The 24,338-nt window shown below is 43.4% G+C and overlaps 1 protein-coding gene across 1 annotated transcript in view; it reads left to right on the top strand.

The window, feature by feature from the left end:
• Positions 1 to 21,589, top strand: part of TRIM14 (tripartite motif containing 14) — a 36,887-nt gene extending 15,298 nt beyond the window's left edge. Inside the window, exons 2-6 of the mRNA XM_065406235.1 lie at positions 1,465 to 1,560; positions 4,880 to 5,113; positions 7,263 to 7,425; positions 13,474 to 13,566; positions 21,030 to 21,589. Coding sequence (XP_065262307.1) covers positions 1,465 to 1,560; positions 4,880 to 5,113; positions 7,263 to 7,425; positions 13,474 to 13,566; positions 21,030 to 21,565 — 1,122 coding nt within the window. The 3' untranslated portion in view covers positions 21,566 to 21,589. The remainder of the gene's footprint in view (positions 1 to 1,464; positions 1,561 to 4,879; positions 5,114 to 7,262; positions 7,426 to 13,473; positions 13,567 to 21,029) is intronic.
• The last annotated feature ends 2,749 nt before the right edge of the window (positions 21,590 to 24,338 follow it).

Raw genomic sequence — 24,338 nt, forward strand, 5'->3', positions numbered from 1 at the left:
ATCTAGGTTCCTAAATCAGATAGCTGTTCAACGCTGAGCAAGCGCAGCAACACCTAAATAGCTTTAACAATCTGGGCACTGATGCCCATTGACTTCCAATGGGAGCCGGCTGCTTTGGAAAATCTCCACCTTAATCTCTGAGGTCCGGATCTCAGACCCTTACTCATGGGGAGCAGTATTTAACTGCAAATAGCCTCACTGAAATCACCAGGGCTACTCACAGAGTAAAGTACTAACCAGTGTAAGGATATCAAAATCTGACCTGAATTAGTAAATGTAGTTCAGCCAATAAACAAAGACACACTTTAAAATATTGAACCATGTTAGGAAAAAAATCAATATGTACCCTTTTTAAAGTTACTCCACCATTGCTATGTCTTGCAATCCTAGAATCATAGGGTTAGAAGGGACCGCAAGAGTCATCTAGTTAACCTCCTGCCAAGATGCAGGATTTGATGTGTCTAAACCATTCAAGACAGATGGCTCCACCCTCTTTTTGAAAACCTTCCATGAAGGAGCTTCCACGACTTTCCTAGACACTTTGTTCCATTGTCCTACTGTTCTTACAGTTAGGAAGTTTTTCCTGAGATTTAATCTAAATCTGCTGTGCTGTAGTTTGAACCCACTGCCTCTTCCTCTGTGGCAAGAGAGAACAGTTTTCCTCCATCTTTTATATGGCAGCCTTTCAAGCATTTGAAGACTGCTGTCATGTCCCCCCTTAATCTCCTCTTTTCCAAACTAAACATACTCAGTTCCTTCAGCCTTTGCTCACATAGCTGCATTCCATACCTCTGATTATCTTGGTCACTCGCCTCTGGCTCCTTTCCAGTTTCTCTACATCCTTTCTAAATAGCGGTGACCATCTTATTTATAGCATGCTCATAGCTGCCTGTCATAAACAACCCTATTGAGGAACAGGGCTGGTATGTAAAGGAAAATCTGCCAGAATAAATTTGCTTAATCTTTACATAAAATTTGGTTATAGTACAGCCTCTGTGCTACATCCTAGAGCAGAAAACATCTATTGCCACTGAAAAGTGTCACACATATTCACTGGATTTTGAATCCAGGCAAGGTAATAGATCCCTGGGTGATTTTCCAAATGAAAATGCTCAGCTGGGATCCTTTAACTGCTAAACACATATGCAGGTGGTATTATTTCTGTCTGAGCAACAATAGAGATTTCAGGGTGAAAAAACAGGCTTTCCCAGTAAGTTTTCCTATGTCTTGCAGAAGTGATATCACCTTGTACATGTCTTTGAACTGTGCAAGAGCTAGCACAGATGGGCTGCTTAAATGTTCAAATATGTGATCTAGTTAACAAGTATCGATATTTACCTTGTATAAATACGTGATCTGGGCAGTTTCTGACTATATTCTTCTGCTGTAGAAAGTAAAATGGATAATTACAATGTTTGTAACCATTGTTTATGACCAAGTATGTATTTTGTTTTACATGAACAGGAATTCATGACAACGTTCTTGAAGGAGCTAGACTTGAAAAAGAAACAGGAAGTTGGCAATATAAGACATATAGAACAAGTTGTTAATGACCTTAAGGTAAAGTGGAAACTTGCTTATTAATCAGGGAGTAGCAACTTTCAGATGCCACCCAAGCTGCAGCCTAGACAGCTACTCAATCACAAGCATGGTTTTCTAGAGCGAAAGTAAACTTGCTGTGAAGTTTCTGTTGTAAATGTTATGATTAACTTTTCTGTTCCCAGTATTTTGCTAACTGGCAAAGGGCTTGTCTGTGTGGGAAGATTATATGGGTATAAGGTAAGGTGTGACTATAAACTGCTGTAGTTATGTCGGTATAACCATCTATGTGGACAACCATAGAAGAGGGCCTATTAGCAGTTTAGTTTATGTCACTTTGGGAGCGTGTGATGGGTGTTAAATAAAATAATAATAATGTTCCCGGGGTGCAACCTGGAACTGGGGTACCGCTGAGCCCTTTGTCTCGCCAGCCTGGGTTCCCGTCCACACTGTGACGCTGTGACAAGCTGCAGACCCCTCCAGGTCTTGCACTCGCACAAACATTCATGGGCAGGGACAGACCCGAGTCACTCATGAACTCATGCCAGTCATTCATGAACCAACAATAGAGAGGCTTCAGCCAGTTCCCCCCAGCCTAGGACCCTAGAACTGTACCGTCTTGCCCTGGTCAAAAGCCTGATCAGGGTAAGTTTATTAACCCATCCGCCCCTCCCTCAATATGGAAGAAACACAGCACAAGCTTTTTGTTAATTGAGCTAAGATTTTTCATACAATTCAGTCAGACCACACTATTTTTAGGTAAAATGTAAAACAAATGTATTAACTATGGAAAGAGAGATTTTAAGTGATTATAAGTAGTAAGTGTACAGATCAAAGTAGATTACCTACGAAATAAAACAAAATCGCAATCTGAGTTCTATTAATTAGTCAGGATTTGAATCAAGCAGTGTCTCACCCTGATAGTACAAACAGTTTGCAGATCTTTCATACATAGGCTGGAATCCACCTTTCCTGCCTGGGACCCCCTTCCCAGTCAAAGTCTTTGTCCGCTAGTCGTGTTTCCAAGTGTTGAGTTGTGGGGGGAGAGAGGCCACGTGATGATGTCCCTTCCCCTCTTTTATAGCTTCTGCCATGTGGAGGGAACGTCATTGTCCCAAACAAAGCCCCCAGCCCAGTTTGTGGGAAAGTGCAGGCACAAGATGGAGTCCAGTATCACATGATCTAGTCACATGCCCTTGCATGCTTCGATGAGTCATAGCAGCCATTATCCATATACTGGATGAAGTGTTCACAGGAAGGCCCACCGGGTGGGTTTCTTAATGGGCCATCACCTTGAATAGTCCACTTACAATGTGCTGGCTAGACTGGATGTAAACTACCTGCGGGGTGTCACCCCTGGAGCAAACACATTTGAAATAGTGGTACATAGTCAATATTTATAACTGCAGATACGATGACAGCACATACAATCCAACAGGATATTAATGTTCAACAGATCAAGACTTTTAGAATGATACCTCACAAGGCATACTTTGTACAAATCATATCATAATCCTATCACCATGGTAAATATGGGGGCGCCAGGGCGTTGCTTTGGGGTACAGAGTGTCGCAGAGGGGTTTAAGCTGAACTGAAAAAAGCCAGTCTTTTAGAATAAGAGTGCCCACATGGGGAGTTATACCTGTTTAACTGTACTGGTATAACTGGTAAACGTTTCCCATGCAGACAAGCCCAATGTCTTTCTTCACACAACGCACAGTCAACCTGTGGAACTCCTTGCCAGAGGATGTTGTGAAGGCCAAGACCATAACAGGGTTCAAAAAAGAACTAGATAAATTCATGGAGGATAGGTCCATCAATGGCTATCAGCCAGGATGGGCAGGGATGGTGTCCTTAGCCTCTGTTTGCCAGAGGCTGGGAGTGGGCGACGGGGGATGGATCACTTGATGATTACCTGTTCTGTTTGTTCCCTCTGGGGCACCTGGTACTGGCCACTGTTGGAAGACAGGTTACTGGGCTAGATGGACCCTAGGTCTAACCCAGTGGGACCATTCTTATGTTCAATGTCAAATAGCAATCACAGTCAAACTGATACAGAGGGCTTGTCTACACTACAGAGTCGTGGCCAGTATAGCAATGCTGGCAGAGCCCCCTAGCGTAGACGCAGCGTAGCCAAGAGAAGGAGTTCTTCTGATGGTATAGCTACGCCACCTCCCAGAACAACATTAGCTAAGCTGAGAAAAGCACTCTTCTGTCGGGATAGTTGCATACCCCAGAGTGTTTGCTGGCATAGCTACATTGGCTTGGAGTGTGTGTAATTTTTTTCACACTTCTAGTGAACATAGCTGTGCTGGCAAACTGGGCATAGTGCAGACTAAGCCATAGACCCATATTGTCTGTTGTTAGGGAGAATTAGCCAACCGCTGCCCACCTCAGAGTGACATCACAGCTTCAGCTCCGCAGCAGAACAGTGTATTTCCTGTAGGCACCTGCGCCTGGTGCTAGCAGATGCGGGGGCTCGCCTGAAACCGAAATCCTGCCCCTAGTTTCAATTCTGCAATCAGCCACCTGTTAGTGGGAGTGGAACATACATATCTGGGAGAGCTGTACTGAAATAATTACACATAGCAAATGATAAACCTCCTCAGCTGGTGTAAATTGATGTAGCTCTGTTGAAGTTAATGGAGCTACACTGATTTACATCATGTGAGGATCTGCGTCCAATAAAAACAGGAAACTATTACTAATTCTGTGTGGAGAACTGTCAGCGTACTCAGCCCTGTACAGCACATACAGGTAGAAATGGTCCCAGGAGCTTATGCTCTGAAAGCATCTCCATAGTGTACCCAGCAAATGGCTATCCGTGCGATCCGGAGACCTTTCCGTATTGGTTTGGACATTGACGCCGGCTGTCCCTCACATTAAGATGCCCTCATTCCAACTATTCTACTTACCTAACTTGTTTGATAATGGGACATAAAATATTCTCTTTCAAGCATACACAGAAATCCAGATCCCACGTCTGCCAGACTTCTGGAGTCTGCCTGATGTCACTCCAGACACTGCTAGCTAAGGGCTAGATTCTGATGCCCTTTCTTACTGTGTGAGTAGTATCTTACTGTGTGAGTAGTCCCACTGAAGTTAAGATGCTGTCAATGAGAGTAAGGGTATCAGAATCTGTCCCTGAGTCTTTTCACCCAGGACAGTAGCAGGAAAACCCCAAACAAGTGTGGTTGTCTGGACTGTGGCTATTCCATTTTTGTAAAGGAAAGCTACAGATCAGTAAAACTTTGTGGGAATGTAACTTTTAAAGTCTGACAGAGAAACATCGGAGACACTTATACTCTGAATGTGTCTGCCATTCTGTTTTTATCTGTAGGCACACACCTCGGCTAGTAAAGCGTCTCTGGCAGGGAAGTTCACCGAACTCCGGTTACTACTTGATGAAGAGGAAAGGTTGACAAAAAAATTCATAAATGAAAAGACTCAACGGGCCCTCATGATGTATGATCAGCAGACGGAGTCATGTCAAGAACGAATTCAAATCATAGAGAGCTTCTCAGACCGAGTCAGGCAGATCCAGCTGCGAAGTGATCCCATTCAGTTATTACAGGTAGCATTGTACTCTCTTTCTGCCTCTGATATTTAATGGTGAACCACTTTGGAGGCTTATTGTATTTGCTTCTGTAGATACATATGTACAAAGTGCCTTATCCTCTCTTTCCCCCTTATTACTGCCTCTCTGTTTTGGTGAATAGTCTAGCTCCTGCCCTTCTTCCCGTTAGTAACCCACACAGTCCCGATTCCACCTTTAAACTGGGTTTAGAATGCAGGGGTTCTCACCACAAAATTTTTGGTGGCCTCAGAGTTCGGTCACCAACTCCTGCTGGTGGCCACTCTGACAATTTTTCCTAAAATACTTAATTAACTTTAGGAAAAACAAATACATTTGCACATATACGTGTCCAAATCATTGTAATTTATTTATGTAGGGGTTTTTTGCAAACTCAATAATAAAAACAATGTACAGTTGTCTCTATTCTTTACTGGACATAAACTGAATAGAAACACAGATAAGGTGCTTTGCATGTTCTTGTCTTTTGTGGTGGTAGTTGTTGTTTCTTTTGCATTTTTGGTTGGTTTTTTTTTTAGACTTGCTAGCTAGCTGGGAGGCAGTGAAAAGCGATATTAACGAACATATAAATATCACCTTTCACAGCAGACTTACTCAGCCCTGGCAAGCTGGGGGACAAATTAAGCCCTGGATGGGGAGGTGGGTAGGGAGGCAGCGGGGGGCCAGTGGCAATGGGGAGGGTGGTGAGCCCAGGACCAACACCCAAAGCCTAGGGCTGGAGGACACAGCAGAGGCCAGCAGTAATGGGGGGCGGGGTTTGAGCCTGGGGTCAGAGCCCGAAGCCCAATGGCTGGATCCTGGGGTCCCACGGCTGGGAGCGCAGCCAAAGCCCAGGGCTGGTGGAGGCAGCGGGGGCCAGGGGTGATGGGCAGAATGGTGGGGCCGGGGGATTGAGCCTATGGCTGGAGCCCGAAGCCCTACGACTGGAGGGCTGTCACCTGCCACCCAAGGGCTGAAGCTGGAAGCCAGAGCCCCACTGCTTTCATCCCCACCCCCCACCCCCCGCAATCACCACCCAGGAGGCTGTGGCCGGAAGAAAAGACCCTGGGGCGGCATTTGAGAAACGCTGGTTTAGATCACCTGGATCTTTACCATTAAGTAAAAGAGAGGGGCTAAATTATACCCATTTGTCCTATATCCCTGTACCTTTTTACAAGGTCAGCACCTCCAGCCCCCTCCCTGTGCAGAGCATGCCCAGCTGAACATGTGAGGAAAGGGATACCTGTTAAGAAACCTCTGAGAGCTGAGTGTTGTCAATTGTTCTCTTCACTTACACCACAGAAGTTCCTAGGGTCTCACAGATGACAAGCATCATTTTCTGGAAGGCGGGGCCTACACTATCACCTACTGGTAGATGCTACCCGTATCTCTCTCCGTGATCCTCTTCATACAACGGCATAAAGACCTGCAAAATTATGACACAAATGCAGGAGGACACTTGATCCTTCGATGTCAGTTGCTTGGGAAGCCCTGTGTTTGCTCCTCCCAAAGCCTCACAACCTATTTTTTATGGCAGGGATTTACTGTACCACTCTGCAGTAAGAGCTGTGGGGCAGATTTTCAGAAGTGCTCAGTACCCAACAACTTCCATTGAGAATAGCAGAGAGTCCACCTCCACCCACCCCAAATGAGACCAGTGGGAGCTGCTGGGCGTGGAGCGCTATTGAAACTCTGGCCACTTCACTTTAGGCACCTGAATAGGAGCTGAGCTCTTGGCAGTCTGGCCTGTGCACGCTGCAGGGGTAGGAAATTCAGAGCCTGCCCTTGTATTTTCTGCACTGAACCCTAACAAGGCTATAGGCAGGCCAGATTCCCTTCGTAATTCAACATTTCCCCCAAGATTGCAGTAGTACCCAGCTCACTCCTTACACTGGGATGCAGGCTGGCTGCACCAACACGTGGGCTATTGCCATTGCATTAAGCAGCCCAAACATGGGGAGAATTAAAGGGCTGGGTTATTATGGACAGTAGGTTTTACTGATTGTTTTTGATATATCCCTGCTTGCTGGAGAAAGAGAGTGCAGATTTGTGGCTCCACCTCCGCTTTTGAGCCCGGGTGGGGGTTTGGAGAGGGAAGAAATGGCCAAAAGGTATTGCCTGACTCTAGGATTTGATTCTGTGTCCGCAGGACTACACAGCATCAGAAAAAGAAATACAGGAGCAGAGGGCTCCGGCGGAACAGTGGCACCCAGTGCCTATGTCGTTTGAGCATGTTATGAACCATTACAGGGGCTTCGCAGGAGCTATTCAGTCCGTTCTGCAGAAACCTTTAGAAGCTCGTCTGAAAGAAGGTACCATTGGCCGTGCCGTGTTTTTAACCCTTTCGATTTTGCAGCCTCATGCTGTCTGCTTATTCTTTGTTCACTATTGGCACTCAGTAGTGCTCGCAGGCAGACAGGCACCATATAGCAGTAGTGTAGCCAAGGGTAAATGCAGGTAAACTTTTACCCGCTTCTCATTTGGCGAGTAAGGAGTTTAGCTTAGGTTAGCTTTACCCACTTTGCCTTTTACCTCTACACCATTGCCATGTAGTCAGTACAATCTGAACATGCATTACTGTTGCTCAGTGTCTGTACAGTGGAGCTCTGGTCTTCGATTGTTCCTTGGAGTTACTTCAGTACAAATAATAATTTTGGAGGGCACACCTGGAGTACAGTGAATTGGGCGTGGGCCAGGAAGCCAACCAAAAGACCTGGCTTCTAGTCCTGAGTGTGACATTTATTTGGTATGCAACCTTAAGCAAGTCCCTTGACATCAGTGTTTACCCATCTGTAAAATGGGATTGTGAACTCTTTGGGGCAGAGACGGTTTGTCTTCTTATTTCTGTCATGTGCCTAGCATGCTTTTGGGTATTTGAAAATAAATACTAAGAAATTAGAACTATTAGAAAAGATAAATCTATTTCCAAACTGTTTATATGTGCCCTGCCATGTGGAGAAGCAAAGAGCATGGCATAGATGAGAGGGAGTACATATTCCCTTCTTAGGGAATATGTAAATTGGAATACACTCAGAGAGAAGGAATAGAAGGGATTGGATATTTGGTACAAATATTTCTGAAAGAGAGAAGTTGACTTTTAGAAAGAAAAGAAAATAGCGAGAAGCTACTTAGAATAGTGGTGGATCTTTGGACTCTGGCTGAGGGTTTAGTGGGCTAAACATCCAGTTTCAAATATAGTTTCCCGGGAGCAAAAGGTTGAAGTCTAAACTGAGTTGGATTAGATTTTCAACCTCAAGATAGTTAAATCGTGGTTGCTACAATTCCATAATGCTGTCTGTATATAGGCCCCAATTCTGCAATGTATTGATGCCGATGCCTAACTTTAAAAATGTGAGTAGTGGAATTGAAGTTAATGTGTAAAGTGTTTTGGTGTATATAGAAGTTGCAGTATATATTGAGCTTTATAAGGACATGGTGTATTGGGGTGTCTGTTCTGTTGGGTCATTTCCCAAGAAACTGAGTTAGCTGAATGATGATTACCTTAATTCCGGTATAAATTTAGTAAATGCCAACTAGTTTAATGGTGATTAAGATGTTAAGAAGGTGTAAAATTGTAAGCTCTGATATATATATATTCATATCATGTAGCCAAATAAAAATTAAGAGTTATACTTTTGTCAGTACACAGTTGACTTTGGTCAACTGGTGGTTTTGATCAAGTATTGCAGAGGTTAGGTAGTGTCCGCAAACAGTTCCACTTTATGAAATTCACATGTGCAGTTTGTAATTTTTGGCAAGATAGCAGGACTTTGAAGCTCTGGAGTTTGAAGTGCTTTCTCCTGAGGATTTTTCTTTTCCCTACCCCATTTTTTTACTTCTTGAAGACCTAAGAAATTTAAATTTAAAATAACCTATATTCATATAATGCTACGTTTGCACAGTAAAGACATGAAAAGTCAGGATTGACCTAATTTAAGGCTGAATGTGCAACCTTATCTCTGCCCCTAGAGCATGTGTTTTATGATCATGGCCTTGTATACTCTGTGGCACAATGGGACTAAATTCCACAGCAACATTAATCTCTTGTATCTCCCACCCTTATATAAACATGCAATTATGGCTCATAGTTAAAAATACTAATTGACATGAGATTCATTTACTGTTTTCAACGGTGATTATTTTTGAGTATGGATTTTTCTTCTTTATGCTCTCTACGTATCCTAGCTCCACTTCTCAGGCTTCCATCATGTTGCCCATTTGGTCAGACTCAGAAACTTTTTTCCTCTGCATTTGTGCCAGGAAATGGGGGAGCTCATAACCAGCTTCAGCAGCTCCTCAAACTGGCTCCCTAGGTCTTTACTGCTGTACTATTTTCCAAGTTGACTAGCTCAGCTCACCAGTCAGTGCTTCTGATTTTCCCCTCATCCTCTTCTGGCTTCCTGGGTGAAAGTTGGATTCCAGCTTTAGTTCAATGACACTGTCCCCCCCCCCCCCCCCCCCGGGGCTGTCTGTCTCCATGGAACAATTCAAGGAGCATTAATTCCCACTTGTGGGAAAGACTGGAGGTAAAGGAAGCTGCAGGCAGGTCCTGGCAGGGCAGGGAGACAGAGAACCAAATGTGAGGTGCCTGGCTGCAACAAAATAGAAAATCCATTATACAAGGCACTGGTGAGACCTCATCTGGAATACTGTGTGCAGTTCTGGTCTCCCATGTTTAAGAAGGATGAATTCAAACTGGAACAGGTTCAGAGAAGGGCTACTAGGATGATCCGAGGAATGGAAAACCTGTCTTATGAAAGGAGACTCAAAGAGTTTGGCTTGTTTAGCCTAACCAAAAGAAGGCTGAGAGGAGATATGATTGCTCTCTATAAATATATCGGAGGAATAAGTACCAGGGAGGGAGAGGAATTATTTAAGCTCAGTACCAATGTGGACTCAAGAACAAATGGATATAAACTGGCTATCAGGAAGTTTAGACTTGAAATTAGACGAAGGTTTCTAACCATCAGAGGAGTGATGTTCTGGAACAGTCTTCCAAGGGGAGTAGTGGGGGCAAAAGACATATCTGGCTTCAAGACTAAGCTTGATAAGTTTATGGAGGGGATGGTATAATGGGATAGCCTAATTTTAGCAATTAATTCGTCTTTGACTACTAGCGGTAAATATGCCCAATGGCTTGTGATGGGATGTTAGATGGGGTGGGATCTGAGTTACTACAGAGAATTCTTTCCTGGGTGTCTGGCTGGTGAGTCTTGCCCACATGCTCAGGGTTTAGCTGATCACCATATTTGGGGTCGGGAAGAAATTTTCCTCCAGGGCAGATTGGCAGAAGCCCTGGGGTTTTTTTGCCTTCCTCTGCAGCGTGGGTCACGGGTCACTTGCTGGAAGATTCTCTGCACCTTGAAGTCTTTAAACCATGATTTGAGGACTTCAATGGCTCAGACACAGGTTTGTTACAGGAGTGGGTGGGTGAGATTCTGTGGCCTGCATTGTGCAGGCGGTCAGACTAGACGATCATAATGGTCCCTTCTGACCTTAAAGTCTATGATTCTATGATATGTGTCTGCCTGTTGCTGGCAGTTCTGCAAAACCTCATTGGTCTTGACTTTTCTGTTGCTCTTTTTGGCCAAACGTAAACCAAGGTGGATTAAGATGCAGGTTCCATTTCCCAAAAGCCACCAGGATAAATGGTTCTAGCTTTGGCCTCTGTCTAGCTACAAACTACTGAAAATAGGGAGTCCCAGTGCCTTCAGAGAGAGGAAAGGGTGCTGAGTGACAGCCCTTTGGAACGAGAGCCAGCTCACAGAACTTACTGCTGGGAAAGGCCTGTGAAAACCACTGGTCCTTCAGTAGCAATGGAATTTACACTGTCACCTTGGGGAGACTGTTCCACAATCTCGCCATCAGGGAGTTTTCCTTGATAGTCAACCTAAATTTCCCTGTTACATTTTGTCTCATTGCTCTTGTAGGGCCCTAACTATTTCCTGTCTGTCTTTGGGGCTGGCATCCTTCACGTATTTGTAGTCTTGTGTCCTCCCTTTAATTGCCTCATAGGGTCTGTCTACCCTGCAGTCAGAGATGTGACTGCAGCATGTGTAGACATACCCAAGCTAGCTTTGAGCTAGCCAGCTCGAATAACAATAGCCCTGAAGACGGGGCAGCATGGGCTAGCTACTTGACTACATACCCAGGGTCCCGGGTGGGCTTGTACAGCCATGCTGCTGCAGCTTCCCTGCAATTGTTGGGCAAGCTCGTTCGATCCAGCCAGCTCCGGAGTGTTTACTCATGCTGCAGTCACACTTCTGATTGTAGGGCAGACATCTCCTCCTCCAAGCTAGCCATATGTAGCTTTTCTAATCTTTCCTCCTGAATCAGTCCCTTCGGCGGTTCATAGGATCATAGAATATCAGGGTTGGAAGGGACCTCAGGAGGTCACCTAGTCCAACCCCCTGCTCAAAGCAGGACCAACTCCAACGCAGGACCAATCCCCAACATGTTTCTCCTGAGTTGTGACTAGTAATGTAGAACCCAGTAAGATGTTCCATTAGTTCAGATTATTCCCAGAATTCCTTTGCATCTCACTGTAACCTATTGGTGAATGTGTATGCAGGTCTCCCTCTGTGCCAATCCACAGAGAATATGAGTTGTTACAGCCCCCAGCTACGGAGCCTTGGCTCTTTAGCGCTATAGCCATCACATGTGCCAGCCATCACATATACACTAAATTTCATCTGCATGTTGTCTCCTATATTATTTAGGAATGCCTTAAATGCATATGCAGCTGTGTTAGGGAAGGCAAGAGTAACTTGAGAAATGTCTCTCCTATAGCCTTACTAGCCTAGAGCAGTTGCTCATGCGCATCTCTCCTTTGTTTTTATCACCACGACACTCTCTGTGACAGCAGTTTAGAGCTTTCTGGCCTTATAAGTACTTTAGCTATTCTAGTGATAAATACACGCCCCTTCTTCCCTTTGTTTTTTTCTACATAATGTCTACCTGTCGGTATTGACATGCCTGCTGGGAGACTCCTCCTACGCAGCTCCAATGGCCATAGCTTAGCAACATTTCTCATGCCTGTTTTCCATGTTCCAAATGGATGGCTATGCCAATACACTGAGCGTTGTCTTCTGCTTTTGTTTTCGATCAACTCTGTCTTCTGCCATACTCTGTTAGAAGTGCCCCATTACTGAGTTAACTGAAAGAGCTCCCAGTCTCCCCCTTTATTATTATTATTATTATTATTCATGGCGTTATTTATTACGTGTATTGCAGTAAAGCTGGTGAGCCCGTCATGGACCAGGACCCACTGTGCTAGGTGCTGTACAAACACAGATCAAAAAGACAGTCCCTGCCCCAAAGAGCTTCAGATCTAAATAATAACCTACCTAGTTTAAAGCCTCCTAAGAAGGGCTGCCTAATTTGAACGTAGGAGGCCCAGCTCCCATAGCTGCACTATCTCACTCCTAATCACACTGTGGCTAGCCCAGTGTGTAAAACAAGGTTATACTCTGTAATCCCGTTAAATAGCAGTGCTATAATAACAGATATTCTCCCCAGAGTGTTGAACGCATTCTGAACTAGAACACTTTTTGAGCTAGCTTATTTTGTTACATGTGGCTGATATGCATTTTTAAGGACAGGGCACCCCTGGTGGAATATAGGGCCATGAAGAAAAACAACCTTCTCACCCCAGCCATATGGAAACCCCAACTGTTTATAGAGTCATAGGTTACGAGGCCAGAAGGCACCATTAGATATCTAGTCTGACCTCTGGTATATCACAGGCCGCCCCGTTATCCCTGAGTTGACCCCGTTGTGAAAGATGCACTAGACAACATTGAGTCAAGTATGGCATGATACAACAGGATGGCTTCAGGAGCAGTGGGGAATCCTGGAAGTTTATTGGTGATGTAATGAAGGGAATGAGTGATAGTACCCTGTAACCGCCTTTGGGATCACAGCACCTTTGCATGAATCATCAACTGTCTGGCTACGTTCCATTTCACAATCATCTGTATAGGGAGAATACGCTCTCTGCTGTGTTTTTTCCCCTGGATGCTTAGAAACCAGAGATTCAGTCCTGTAGCATGATTAGTGGAGTGTGTTGCATCCCAGACTCTCTGACTGGCTCTGTTGTGTGTTATGCATATCCATGCTAGCAAATGGACTTAGGGTGGGAAGTAGAATTTTGTACAAAATAAACTCCCCTTCCACTAGTAAAGATAATTTATAGTAATTGTCAGCCAATCAACTTGGAAAAAGGGAATGTGAAATTTTGCTTAGCCCAGATTGCTGTTAGAATTTAAAGCACTTTTCCCTGCAAACTCCCCTTATAAGCAGCAGATATGTCTTCCCAAGAAGAACGTTTTCTAAACAGCTTCTTTTCATTTGTGCCTTAGACATTTTCAGCAGCCTCAATGCCACTTCAAAGAAGGAACCTGGCGCGTTGCTGAAAACAACATCTACAGTTGATCGATCGTTATTTTTAAAACGTAAGTAACATTAAACCGAACTTTCCTGTGTTCCCAGAATTAATAACGAAGGTCAGGATTTTCAGAAGTGCCTTGAGTTTGGATGCCTCAGTTTTTGGGGACCTATCTTGAGACACCTTCAAAGGGGGATGCTCAGTACTTTCTGAAAATCAGACCCCTCTATGGTGTCTCATGTCAGGAAACAAAAATTGCTGTCACTTTTGAAAATCTTGACCCAGCATTTATATTTACACCTGCAAGCCTATGAACTGGCTAGTGTATCTAATGTAGCTTCTTTAGATATTCATATTCTGCGCACCCTCATGATAGTTGCCTTTCTTAGGGCTTGTCTACATCTGAAAGTTAATCTGGAATAAGGTAGGGTGTGAATTAATTAAATTCAGCAGAGCAGCCCCCCATGGAGTTTCTCAGGAATAACTCCCCACATAGACAAGACCTTTCGGAATTACATGGGTCCCCCATGTCGCCTACTTGGTGTTGATTTTTTGGTGTCTCTCTCTCTCCCAGAATACAGAGGAAGGCTATGAAGTAAATTGGTTTCTTTAATTTATTATTATCAGTAGTGTGTGTTGTGGTAACGTTCTGAGTTTTGCATTTTATCCGGAAGATGGTGGGTTTTGTGGCTACTCCAATTTCAAGGCCATGAGCCAGTCACTGAGAAACAGCTGTCTCCTGCTCGTCTAAGTTTCACCCTGGTTGTTAAAAACTCCATTGTCCTTGATGGCAGAAGGTCAGAGTAGCCTGGACCCAACCCATTTTGGACCATGAATCTCAGAAACAGAACCTTGGATCCACACTGGAGGGTCAGTGCAGTGTCGGGAGTGGGAGTGTGATGTGCTCATGCTGTCCTGTGTTGCTTAGCTACTGGATGGGCTGCCATATTCTGAGTCAGTGGAGCAGTCTTGGGACTGATGCCTTCATCCCAACCCTGTTGCACTGCACTAAATTAGCCTGTAAATCATGACATTGTGGATCTCTCTGGCTAACGTGCATGGCCTCTGGCCAGACAGAAATGGAAGAATGGGTTTCCAGCAGCTGTTACTGCTTGGGAATCCAGCAGCAGTGGCAAAGCCTCTCTATGGAGAAGGATATGCTCTTGGTTAGTTCTCTTTCCACTTGCACCACTTCTGTCTTGCCTGGGGTCAGATACTACTACCTGCTTTTCATCTAGACCAGGGGTAGGTAACCTATGGCACGCGTGCCAAAGGCGGCACGTGAGCTGATTTTCAGTGGCACTCACACTGCCTGGGTCCTGGCCACTGGTCCGGGGGTCTCTGCATTTTAATTTAATTTTAAATGAAGCTTCTTAAACATTTTAAAAACCTTATTTACTTTACATACAACAATAGTTTAGTTATATATTATAGACTTATAGAAAGAGACCTAAAAACGTTAAAATGTAGTACTGGCACGCAAAACCTTAAATTAGAGTGAATAAATAAAGATTCGGCACACCACTTCTGAAAGGTTGCCGACCCCTGATCTAGACACTGATCTTGCTTAGGCACTGAATCTGCTGGGAGGTGTCACTCTGAGCATTTGATATTAAGGTTAAGCAGAGCTAGGTGTTGTCAAGCTGACTTGGACCCATGATTTGGGTGATTGGCATTTTGCATCTTTCTATTTCAGGAGATGTGTTTGCAGAGTCAGGAAGACAGCACTGCATTGGTTTACATTCACTTTGCATTTGGGAAGTTACCTTTGCAATCATACGGGCTAGAAATACAATTTCTTGGTTACACAAAGCTGACAATGCTGGGTTGCTAGGGGAGGTGTTCAGTGCTCCACAGGCTGGTGGATTTGTAAAGTCCTAGTTACAAATAACACTGGATTATTAAAATTCTTCCAGTTTTAGTAATAATACACTTTACCTTTCACCCGTAACGCACAAATAAACAAACAGCATTTCTCCCTTTGGAGAATGAAAACAGCCAAGCTCCTTTTGTTTGTTCAAATCAATTTGAGCACTTTGCTGGAATTTTGAGCTTAACCTGCAGTGGAATGTTTGTGTGTACACACGCACGTGCGCACACACACACTCCATTTTCTCCCATGAAAATATTTAACTTAGGTTTTACATTCTTTTTTATCTCAAATTTTGAGCCATATTTGACCTGACAGTATATTCCTTCAATTATTTTTATAACCTTACAAGCTGTAACTAGAAAAAGAGTAACTGGATCCAGACTTCTCAACTGCTTCTCCTTTTGAGGGCCAGCATCCCTTTTAGTCCCAGAGTTACCTGCATGCTATACAAATTAGCATCCCTTTGTTTTTTATTGGTAAAATTGACTGACCCCAGCAATGCACTCATTGAGCCAGAGATTCTAGAGAGTTATTTACACCAAGCGAAGGATTCCTCCTGCTTGTTACATTTCCTGCAGGAGTAATTTTTTTGTCTCCCTCATCTGGTGTGTCTGTCACAAATTGCATCCCACATTTGGGCCTGGTTGGTAGGTCTGTGCAACTTAATGAAGCCAATTCAGTCTCTTTTTGTCATCAATGTCGCATCAGTGGATGGCAGTAGAGACTGCCAAGAGGAATTGCAGTAGATGTATTTTTTATAACTATTTATTTATTTAGGAAGTTTTAACAGGTTTACAAATCACGGCCATGTAAATATCAGTAACACAACAATAATGGTTACAGGTCAGCTGCTTCTTCTGTTTAGAGAAACATTCTGCATCAATTAACATCCACTGCAGGCAGATACTGTTCTCTCTCTCTAACCCAGGGGTTCTCAAACTGGGGGTCGGGACCCCTCAGGGGGTTGCGAGGTTATTACATGGGGGGGTTGCGAGCTGTCAGCCTCCACCCCAAACCCTGCTTTGCCTCCAGCATTTATAATGGTGTTCAATATATAAAGAAGTGTTTTTAATTTATAAGGGGGGTCGCACTCAGAGGCTTGCTATTTGAAAGGGGTCTCCAGTACAAAAGTTTGAGAACCACTGCTCTAACCAGTGTCTGAAGGAAGAACAGGGGCACAGAGCTGGTAGGTTTGCTCTCCAGGCACAGTATTCAGCAGTAGCTTCCTCTGCACTGATGCTGATAGTTAGCCCAGGGCAAAACCCTTTTCCTTTTTATTGTAGAGTGTGTTCAAGATTGGAGCTGGTTGGGAATTTTTTGGTGAAAGATTTTTGTGGGAAAATGCTGATTCTTTGAAACCAAAACTTTTTGTATGAATGTCTCTCAGGTCCAGGATGGCATGGGGGGTAGGGGAGTAGACACCAGAATAGCCAGGTTGTTAGGGCACCTGTGTTTTGGGAGACCCAGGTTCAGGTTGCTGTCAGTTGTTGGCTCTGTGTGTGTGCTCTCTGTGTGCTGCACCAGCGCTGTGCAGATCGCGGATGTAGCAGACCTTGATCGAACTGCCCAAGAAAACCACCGACTCCGTTCAGTAGCAAAGGTGCCCAGCCAGGTTTATCGTCACTGAAGCACAGGAGTAGCACCCGGTAGACTCTATGGGGATATTAAGACATATATGCCTGTGACAATGGACTCGGCTCAGTGAGCGGCAGGACTCTCCGCTCCCCCTCGGCTGGACAAAGACACCCCCTCTGTGACCCCTCTTTTATACACTGATACAAACAAGTTAGGCATTGCCCCTGTCAAGGCTGATTCCCCACTCTGGCACTTCTGAGTGCAGAAGGTGGGGGCCCGCAAGGATTCTAAAAATTAATACTGGCCACTTCAAGCTTGTATTAAACTCCCAAGGTTACAGCTTTTCTCTGACCTTGGATGAGTAGATGCTGCCACCACCCAAGTGCAGAACCCCTTTGAGCGCCCAGGAAGGCGCACTTGGGAATTCCTTCCTGTGGGATACCCTCAAGCCCTTTCACCTCCCTCTCCCCCCAGGAATTGCTGAGAAAGAAAACAAAGGAAATCAACCCCAACTATACATACAACATGATGGGGGCTAATTTAGCTACAAAGAGTCAGGAAAAAGATCTTGGCGTCATCGTGGATCGTTCTCTAAAGATGTCCACGCAGTGTGCAGAGGCGGTCAAAAAAGCAAACAGGATGTTAGGAATCATTAAAAAGGGGATAGAGAATAAGACTGAGAATATATTATTGCCCTTATATAAATCCATGGTACGCCCACATCTCGAATACTGTGTACAGATGTGGTCTCCTCACCTCAAAAAAGATATTCTAGCACTAGAAAAGGTTCAGAAAAGAGCAACTAAAATGATTAAGGGTTTAGAGAGGGTCCCATATGAGGAAAGATTAAAGAGGCTAGGACTCTTCAGTTTGGAAAAGAGAAGACTATGGGGGGACATGATAGAGGTATATAAAATCATGAGTGATGTTGAGAAAGTGGATAAGGAAAAGTTATTTACTTATTCCCATAATACAAGAACTAGGGGTCACCAAATGAAATTAATAGGCAGCAGGTTTAAAACAAATAAAAGGAAGTTCTTCTTCACGCAGCGCACAGTCAACTTGTGGAACTCCTTACCTGAGGAGGTTGTGAAGGCTAGGACTATAACAATGTTTAAAAGGGGACTGGATAAATTCATGGTGGCCAAGTCCATAAATGGCTATTAGCCAGGATGGGTAAGAATGGTGTCCCTAGCCTCTGTTCGTCAGAGGATGGAGATGGATGGCAGGAGAGAGATCACTTGATCATTGCCTGTTAGGTTCACTCCCTCTGGGGCACCTGGCATTGGCCACTGTCGGTAGACAGATACTGGGCTAGATGGACCTTTGGTCTGACCCAGTACGGCCTTTCTTATGTTCTTATGTTAACTGTTGCACCAGCTAATTAAACAACATGTACAAACCTCTTAAGGACACAAAAATCCAATCCTGCTCTTAAAAAAGGTAAATTTTATTAAAAACAAAAAGAAAGAAAATACATCTGGAACTTCAGCTTTTTGCTAGGTTTAAAAAAAACCCCAATTACAAGGATTAAGCATCAAGATAGCTTCTTGAGGTCCAGCTTAAAGGTTACAAGCAAAACAAAAGCACCTGCGGTTAGCACAGAGGAGACCACAAGACATAAAGAGATAAACCTAATCGCATCTTCCTAGACATTTCCTGATCTACTTACATATCTGGGGTTTCAAATGAGTAGTTTCTAGGTATGAGCTGATGATTTTCATACCTGGCCCAAGCATTTACAGCATAGCTCCAGCCCTGTCCCTGCTCTCCGGGAGAACAACCAGACAGACAAAGGGGGAAGTTTTTTCCCCAATTTTAAAAAGTTCTAGCCTTCCCATTGGCTCTTTTGGTCAGGTGCCCACTCCCTTCCTTTCACCTATGGGCTTTTTTAACCCTTTACAGGTAAAGCAAGTAGAGAACAGCTACTAACGGATTTTATAGCTAACTGGGGGGTCCATAAAAGGGAGCTTCCCCCACCTTCATTTATCACAGCCCCTCTGACATAGGTAGTTACACTCTTTACCTTGTACATGTGGGTTCAATCAAAACATCTCTATCCTTCACCCTGCCATCCTGACCTCATCCTTAGGAGAGGTCAGTGTGTCCCTGTATTATCTTTGGGGAGTGTGTTTACACCATACCCTTGTATCGGGGTGTTCTCGTACTATCCTGCTGGAATGTGTTTACGTGAATACCTAGTGCCTAGGACTGCTTGTGTTTTTGCAATACCAGCCCTGTTCTTGCCAAGTTCATGTATCAGATATTGAACCTGCAAGCAGGTATCTGCTTTGTAACAGGGCCTGACTTTAGTTCAGGCCTCATACCAGACCTAATGTCTCAGGCTCTCTCTTTCTATTACATTGGTCTCTCCTCTGTTTGATTAGGAGCAGGTACTTGAACCTGGGTCTCCCACATCCCACGTGAGCCCTAACCACCAAGGCTTGTACAGCAACTGATTGTGTTCAGCCCTGTATGGAGCATAATGGAAGACATAACCCTCAGCCCAAGGAGTTGACCGCCTAAACAGGAAACAGTACAAACACACATATATGGGTGACTATATAAAGATCAAATCACAAAACAATCCAGTTTGTTAAAAATTCTAAGCACTTGTGTCTCTGGCTGTCACTCAAGGCTTTGTGGACAAAGTTATTTGCTAAGAAAGCATGTGAGTGCTGCTTTGGGCGAACACCTTTAATAAGTTGTGTCATTTTGCTTTTTAAAGTAAGGGCTAATGAGGCTTTAAGTAGGCTAGGAAAAACGTTAGAGCAGCTAACATGAGCTGGCTAAGCCCAACCACCTTTCCTTGTCTAGACAAGGCCTAATTTTTTCAGACAGTGTAAAAGACTTTCACTTTGGAAAACACACTGATAAACACATACTTTGTGCAAGGAAGTGACAAATCGGCTCTCTAGACATTTGCACCTGTACGGACTACAAATTTGAAGTAAAATACTACTAAATCAGAATGGTAGCTTCTCACACCCACTTTGGACTCAGCTTGCACTGGTGTAAATGACTACATAAGGTCATTGGAAGAATCAGGTCCACAATGTGTATATGTATAACTATTGTGTGTACACACACAAAGCATGTGTGTAGAAAAAAAAATCTGTTTTTCTGTCATTTTTTATTACTAAGGCTGTTTGCATAAAAACACAAGCTCTTGCTGTTTAATTCTCACTTAGCCATATTGTATTAGTTTCCCCTTCTATAAAACTAGAAAAATTATACTTGCCCAATTTTGTAGATAGCTTTGAAATCTAGGGCCAGATCTTCAGCTGATGTAAATTCACATCCTTATTCTGGCCTTTGCTCACGAAAAGTACTGTGTAATTACTATATATCACTAGTTATTAACGTCAGTGCCCAAATACGTCATCACAGTATTATCATGTGTGACACTAAAAGACAGGTGGATGTTTAAAGACCACAGATCCTATTTACAAGCAAAATATCCTGATAATCTTCAGAGAGAGAGGCAGGGAGGAAAAATAATTCAGAAAATATGGCATGCAGCAGCAAAACCATTACTAATAAGACTGTTTACTTAGTTTTCCATGAGGCATCTGCAGCCATTTGAGTCAAGTAGAAAAATCAGTTCTAAGAAAAATAAACTTGTCCTTAAAAATCTACAGCAATAGTTGGTATTATATATATAATGATATTATATACTTATTTGTTATTTAATGTACTGAATTTGGTTAAAATTTGGTTCTCCCATAAGACTGCATGTCCTCCATCCAGTCTTATGCAAAGCAGTTTTCCTTGGTTACATTTTACTAATGTTTTAAACTAGTATGTAAATTTATAGCTTGTTTTTAGGGTCTCTCCCTTGACAAGTTTCTTAAACTACAAGTAATCAAAAATGCAGTTTTCCTTCTCCCTCCCCCCCCACTTTTTTTTTAGTTGCATTTTCCCAACAAAGTTACAGTCCTCTACCACAGTTACCTTCAGCGGTCTGATAGACTTGCCATCATTCACAGGAATCAGGCCTGACTTGTCTCAAGAGATCTCTATTAGTCACTCATGCAAGTTTCAAGTAATTACATGTAACATACTTACGGTTTTGGTTCTAGATGCGAGATCTCCAACCTTGGAATACGAGAGCCTTCATCCCAGGTTGAGTTTGTCTGAGGATCGTCTTACAGTAAGCTGCAGCTGGAGGAGGAAATTTTACCCTTATAGCCCCCAGAGATTTGATAAATTATGGCAAGTCTTGAGCAAAGATGCTTTCTTCTCTGGGAGCCATTACTGGGAAGTGGACGTGCTTCACGCTGGACAAGGATGGTGGATTGGAGCAGCGTACCCTTCCATCAAGAGACATGGAGACGCCGAAACTTGTCGATTAGGGTGGAACAGAGCATCCTGGTGTATAAAAAGGTTTGACCTTGAATATTGGGCATTTCACAAGGGAGAGAGGACCCTGATCCTGATCAATGACGATCCAGAACGAATTGGTGTTTTCCTGGATTACGAGGCTGGCATCCTTTCGTTCTATAATGTAACAGATGGTATGGCCCACCTGCATACGTTCCGCTGCAAGTTCACAGAGCCTCTTTACCCAGCACTTAGGCTGTGGGAAGGTGCAATAACAATCTGCAAACTGACTTAAGAAGTGATGAGACAAAGACATGAACTAGAGCCTGCTTTGCAATTATTTGTATGTAAAACCACTTTAAAAGGAGTTATAAATTAATTCTCACAGATTACAGCAACCACGCTGTAAGGCTTTAAAGGCTTTAGCTACATTTCTTACTCAATACTGATCACTAAAATGTGATTCTCAGTACCCAGTATAGATAAATACTCAGGTCTTTGTCAAATCAAATACCCCAGAAGATACTATTATAGATGAGTGATTTTTACATGATTGTATTTTCCAAGTGCTCTTCTGCCATTTATGAATGGCACTTCAGGTTATGGAATTGTAAGAATCCTCCTCAGGGTGTCTAAAAGACTAAAGCAATTTTACACTGTATTTTTGTAGTGGATTGTGGCTTACAAAATAGAACACAGTCCTATTTTAATTACGTGATAGCTGTCATAGTTTATGCAACTGATTTTTGGAACAGGAGCTAGTAGTCCATTTTATTAAACTACTACCCTACCTCCAGCTGGCTGGAGAGATTACCATCTTGCATAGGTATTACTCTGAGCTTGGCTTATGTAAGATGCAACTTTTAGTTTAATTTTGTTATTTCAGTTTGAATTTGGAGAACAGATCCAGTAACCGAAATAGCTCATGGTAAAAAGCTTCATCCACTTCCAAGAACAATCAAAGGGTTGCTTTCACTGTTGCCTAAAACTAATTTCAGATTTTCCTGGAGTGAGGACTTTTATATCGACACTAACTAGCTAGTGGTGTTTGGGGTCCAGTAAGTAGAGCTTGAATTGAACTGATTTAAGTAGTACAGCACACTGGTCATTGAGGGAAGCCTGTCCTACTGTTTTACAGTGAAACTTTCTTTAGATGCACTCCTCCTCCAGAAATGCACACCGCAGCCGTTCTGAAGGTGGTGCGAGAGGAAGCACTGTGATGCTGTACAGCCCCATCACTCCCCATTGGGAAGTCGGAGGCATGTGGAAAAGGACCATCTCCACATTAGATTCTAGCTGCATTGTCACTTCCATTGCAGAGCTTATGGAGCTGGGAGATACTACTTTAATTTCTCTCTAGCTTTCTACTTTCAAAGGCACTCAATTAGCGCTGCTAGTGTTTTACCACACTCACATGCAAGCGGGTTGTTATGACTGTTGCTCTCAAAGTTACTGTATTCTTAAAGTTGGATGTGCATAAGAGTGGTGGTTTGTTCTTTTCCCAAATCCATAATACTTTAAATTCAGAAGGATTTCTTAGATTCTATCCACAGAAGTCCTTTTTCTAGTGTAGAGCCACCTGTAGTGCTTTAACTACTGTATTCGCTAACCTTGTGAGAGCACAGGCCTAGAACACGCCTTGGTTTCCAATGCCAGAGGCACGCCTACAATAATGTTCTGTGCATGGGATATTAAGAAAATGCAAGGGCTAGGTCTCCTCTTTAAAATGAAATGGCAAAGTAGCAGCTTTTGTTTGACAAACTTGATTTATTTTTGTTTGTTTTCAATAAAAATGTTTCTTTCAACAATCATTTAGTATCATCTTCTATTAAGGCAAGCATGCTGCATCAACTGAAGCTCACAAGCACGATCCATACAATTTAAGCAAGAAGCTGAATGAAACAACCTCTTCCCATCTTAAATGTATAGCCATACAGTCTCCTGGCACTGCAGTAGTACGTTTAAGATCAACATTAAGCAGCCCACAGCTCTGCTTATATTGTCAGGGTGTCCAAGATACCTAAAGTCATAAGAGGCAGAAAGTTCCATCAACTTCACTGATAAAAATGACTTCTGCTATCAGTTAGTTAACATGAATTCGAATAAGGTATTGCTCCAGTTATTAAGGGAATTGAAGAGCGTATGACTGGCAGCCCACAGCTGCCATTTCTTCTAGCCTGTAACCCTGCTTCCTTCATGCAGGAGCGAAGCAGCAGGCATTAGTCAGTGCACAAGTTGGCGAGGAGCACGGGCTGCCGCAGCAGGAGGCTGCAGTTCTCACGGTAAAGGAGATGATGGGGAGGCAACAGACCAAGGGGCAGAAAGGTAGCAGGGAGACACAAATGAGTTGTCACAGTGGAGCAGCAGTGCTGTAGGTAGGACTACAACAGGGTTTAAAAGAAAACTAGATAAATTCATGGAGGTTAAGTCCATTAATGGCTATTAGCCAGGATGGGGAAGGAATGGTGCCTCTAGCCTCTGTTTGTCAGAAGGTGGAGATGGATGGCAGGAGAGAGATCACTTGATAATTACCTTTTAGGGTCACCATTGGTCCGACCCAGTATGGCCGTTCTTATGTAATCCAGGCTCTAGCATCAGATGATTGAAAGGTGTTTAAAAAAAAAAAGGGGCCACCGGGAATATTTACTGCATAATTGTCTAATGAGAGAAGTTTCTGCTAGGCTAGTGCTACTGAGACTGGTATGCACATATTGACATCTTAGATCTAGATCATCCCAAAAGGAACCTGAAATAAACCCACACACTCATCTTCTCACCCAAATAACCATTACCGTGATATCCTGACAATGAGCAGCATACAAGATGCTTCTGAACAGGATCTTTGGTGATGTTGAAGATTACATCCTTTTTTAAACACAATATTACACAACTTTAATAAAACGGGGTTCATAATTTCATGTAAGTTTGCAGCAAATATCTCTTTGCCAACATGAAATAGAAATTCTGTTCAGATTCTCATACCTAAATCCCTTCATTTCTAATCTACCACACTATTAATTCCAAAAAGTATGGCTGCAGTACTGTCCTGCACAGCATGTTATGAACAA

This window comes from Emys orbicularis, chromosome 6, assembly GCF_028017835.1.
Source record: "Emys orbicularis isolate rEmyOrb1 chromosome 6, rEmyOrb1.hap1, whole genome shotgun sequence".
NCBI lineage: Eukaryota > Metazoa > Chordata > Testudines > Emydidae > Emys > Emys orbicularis.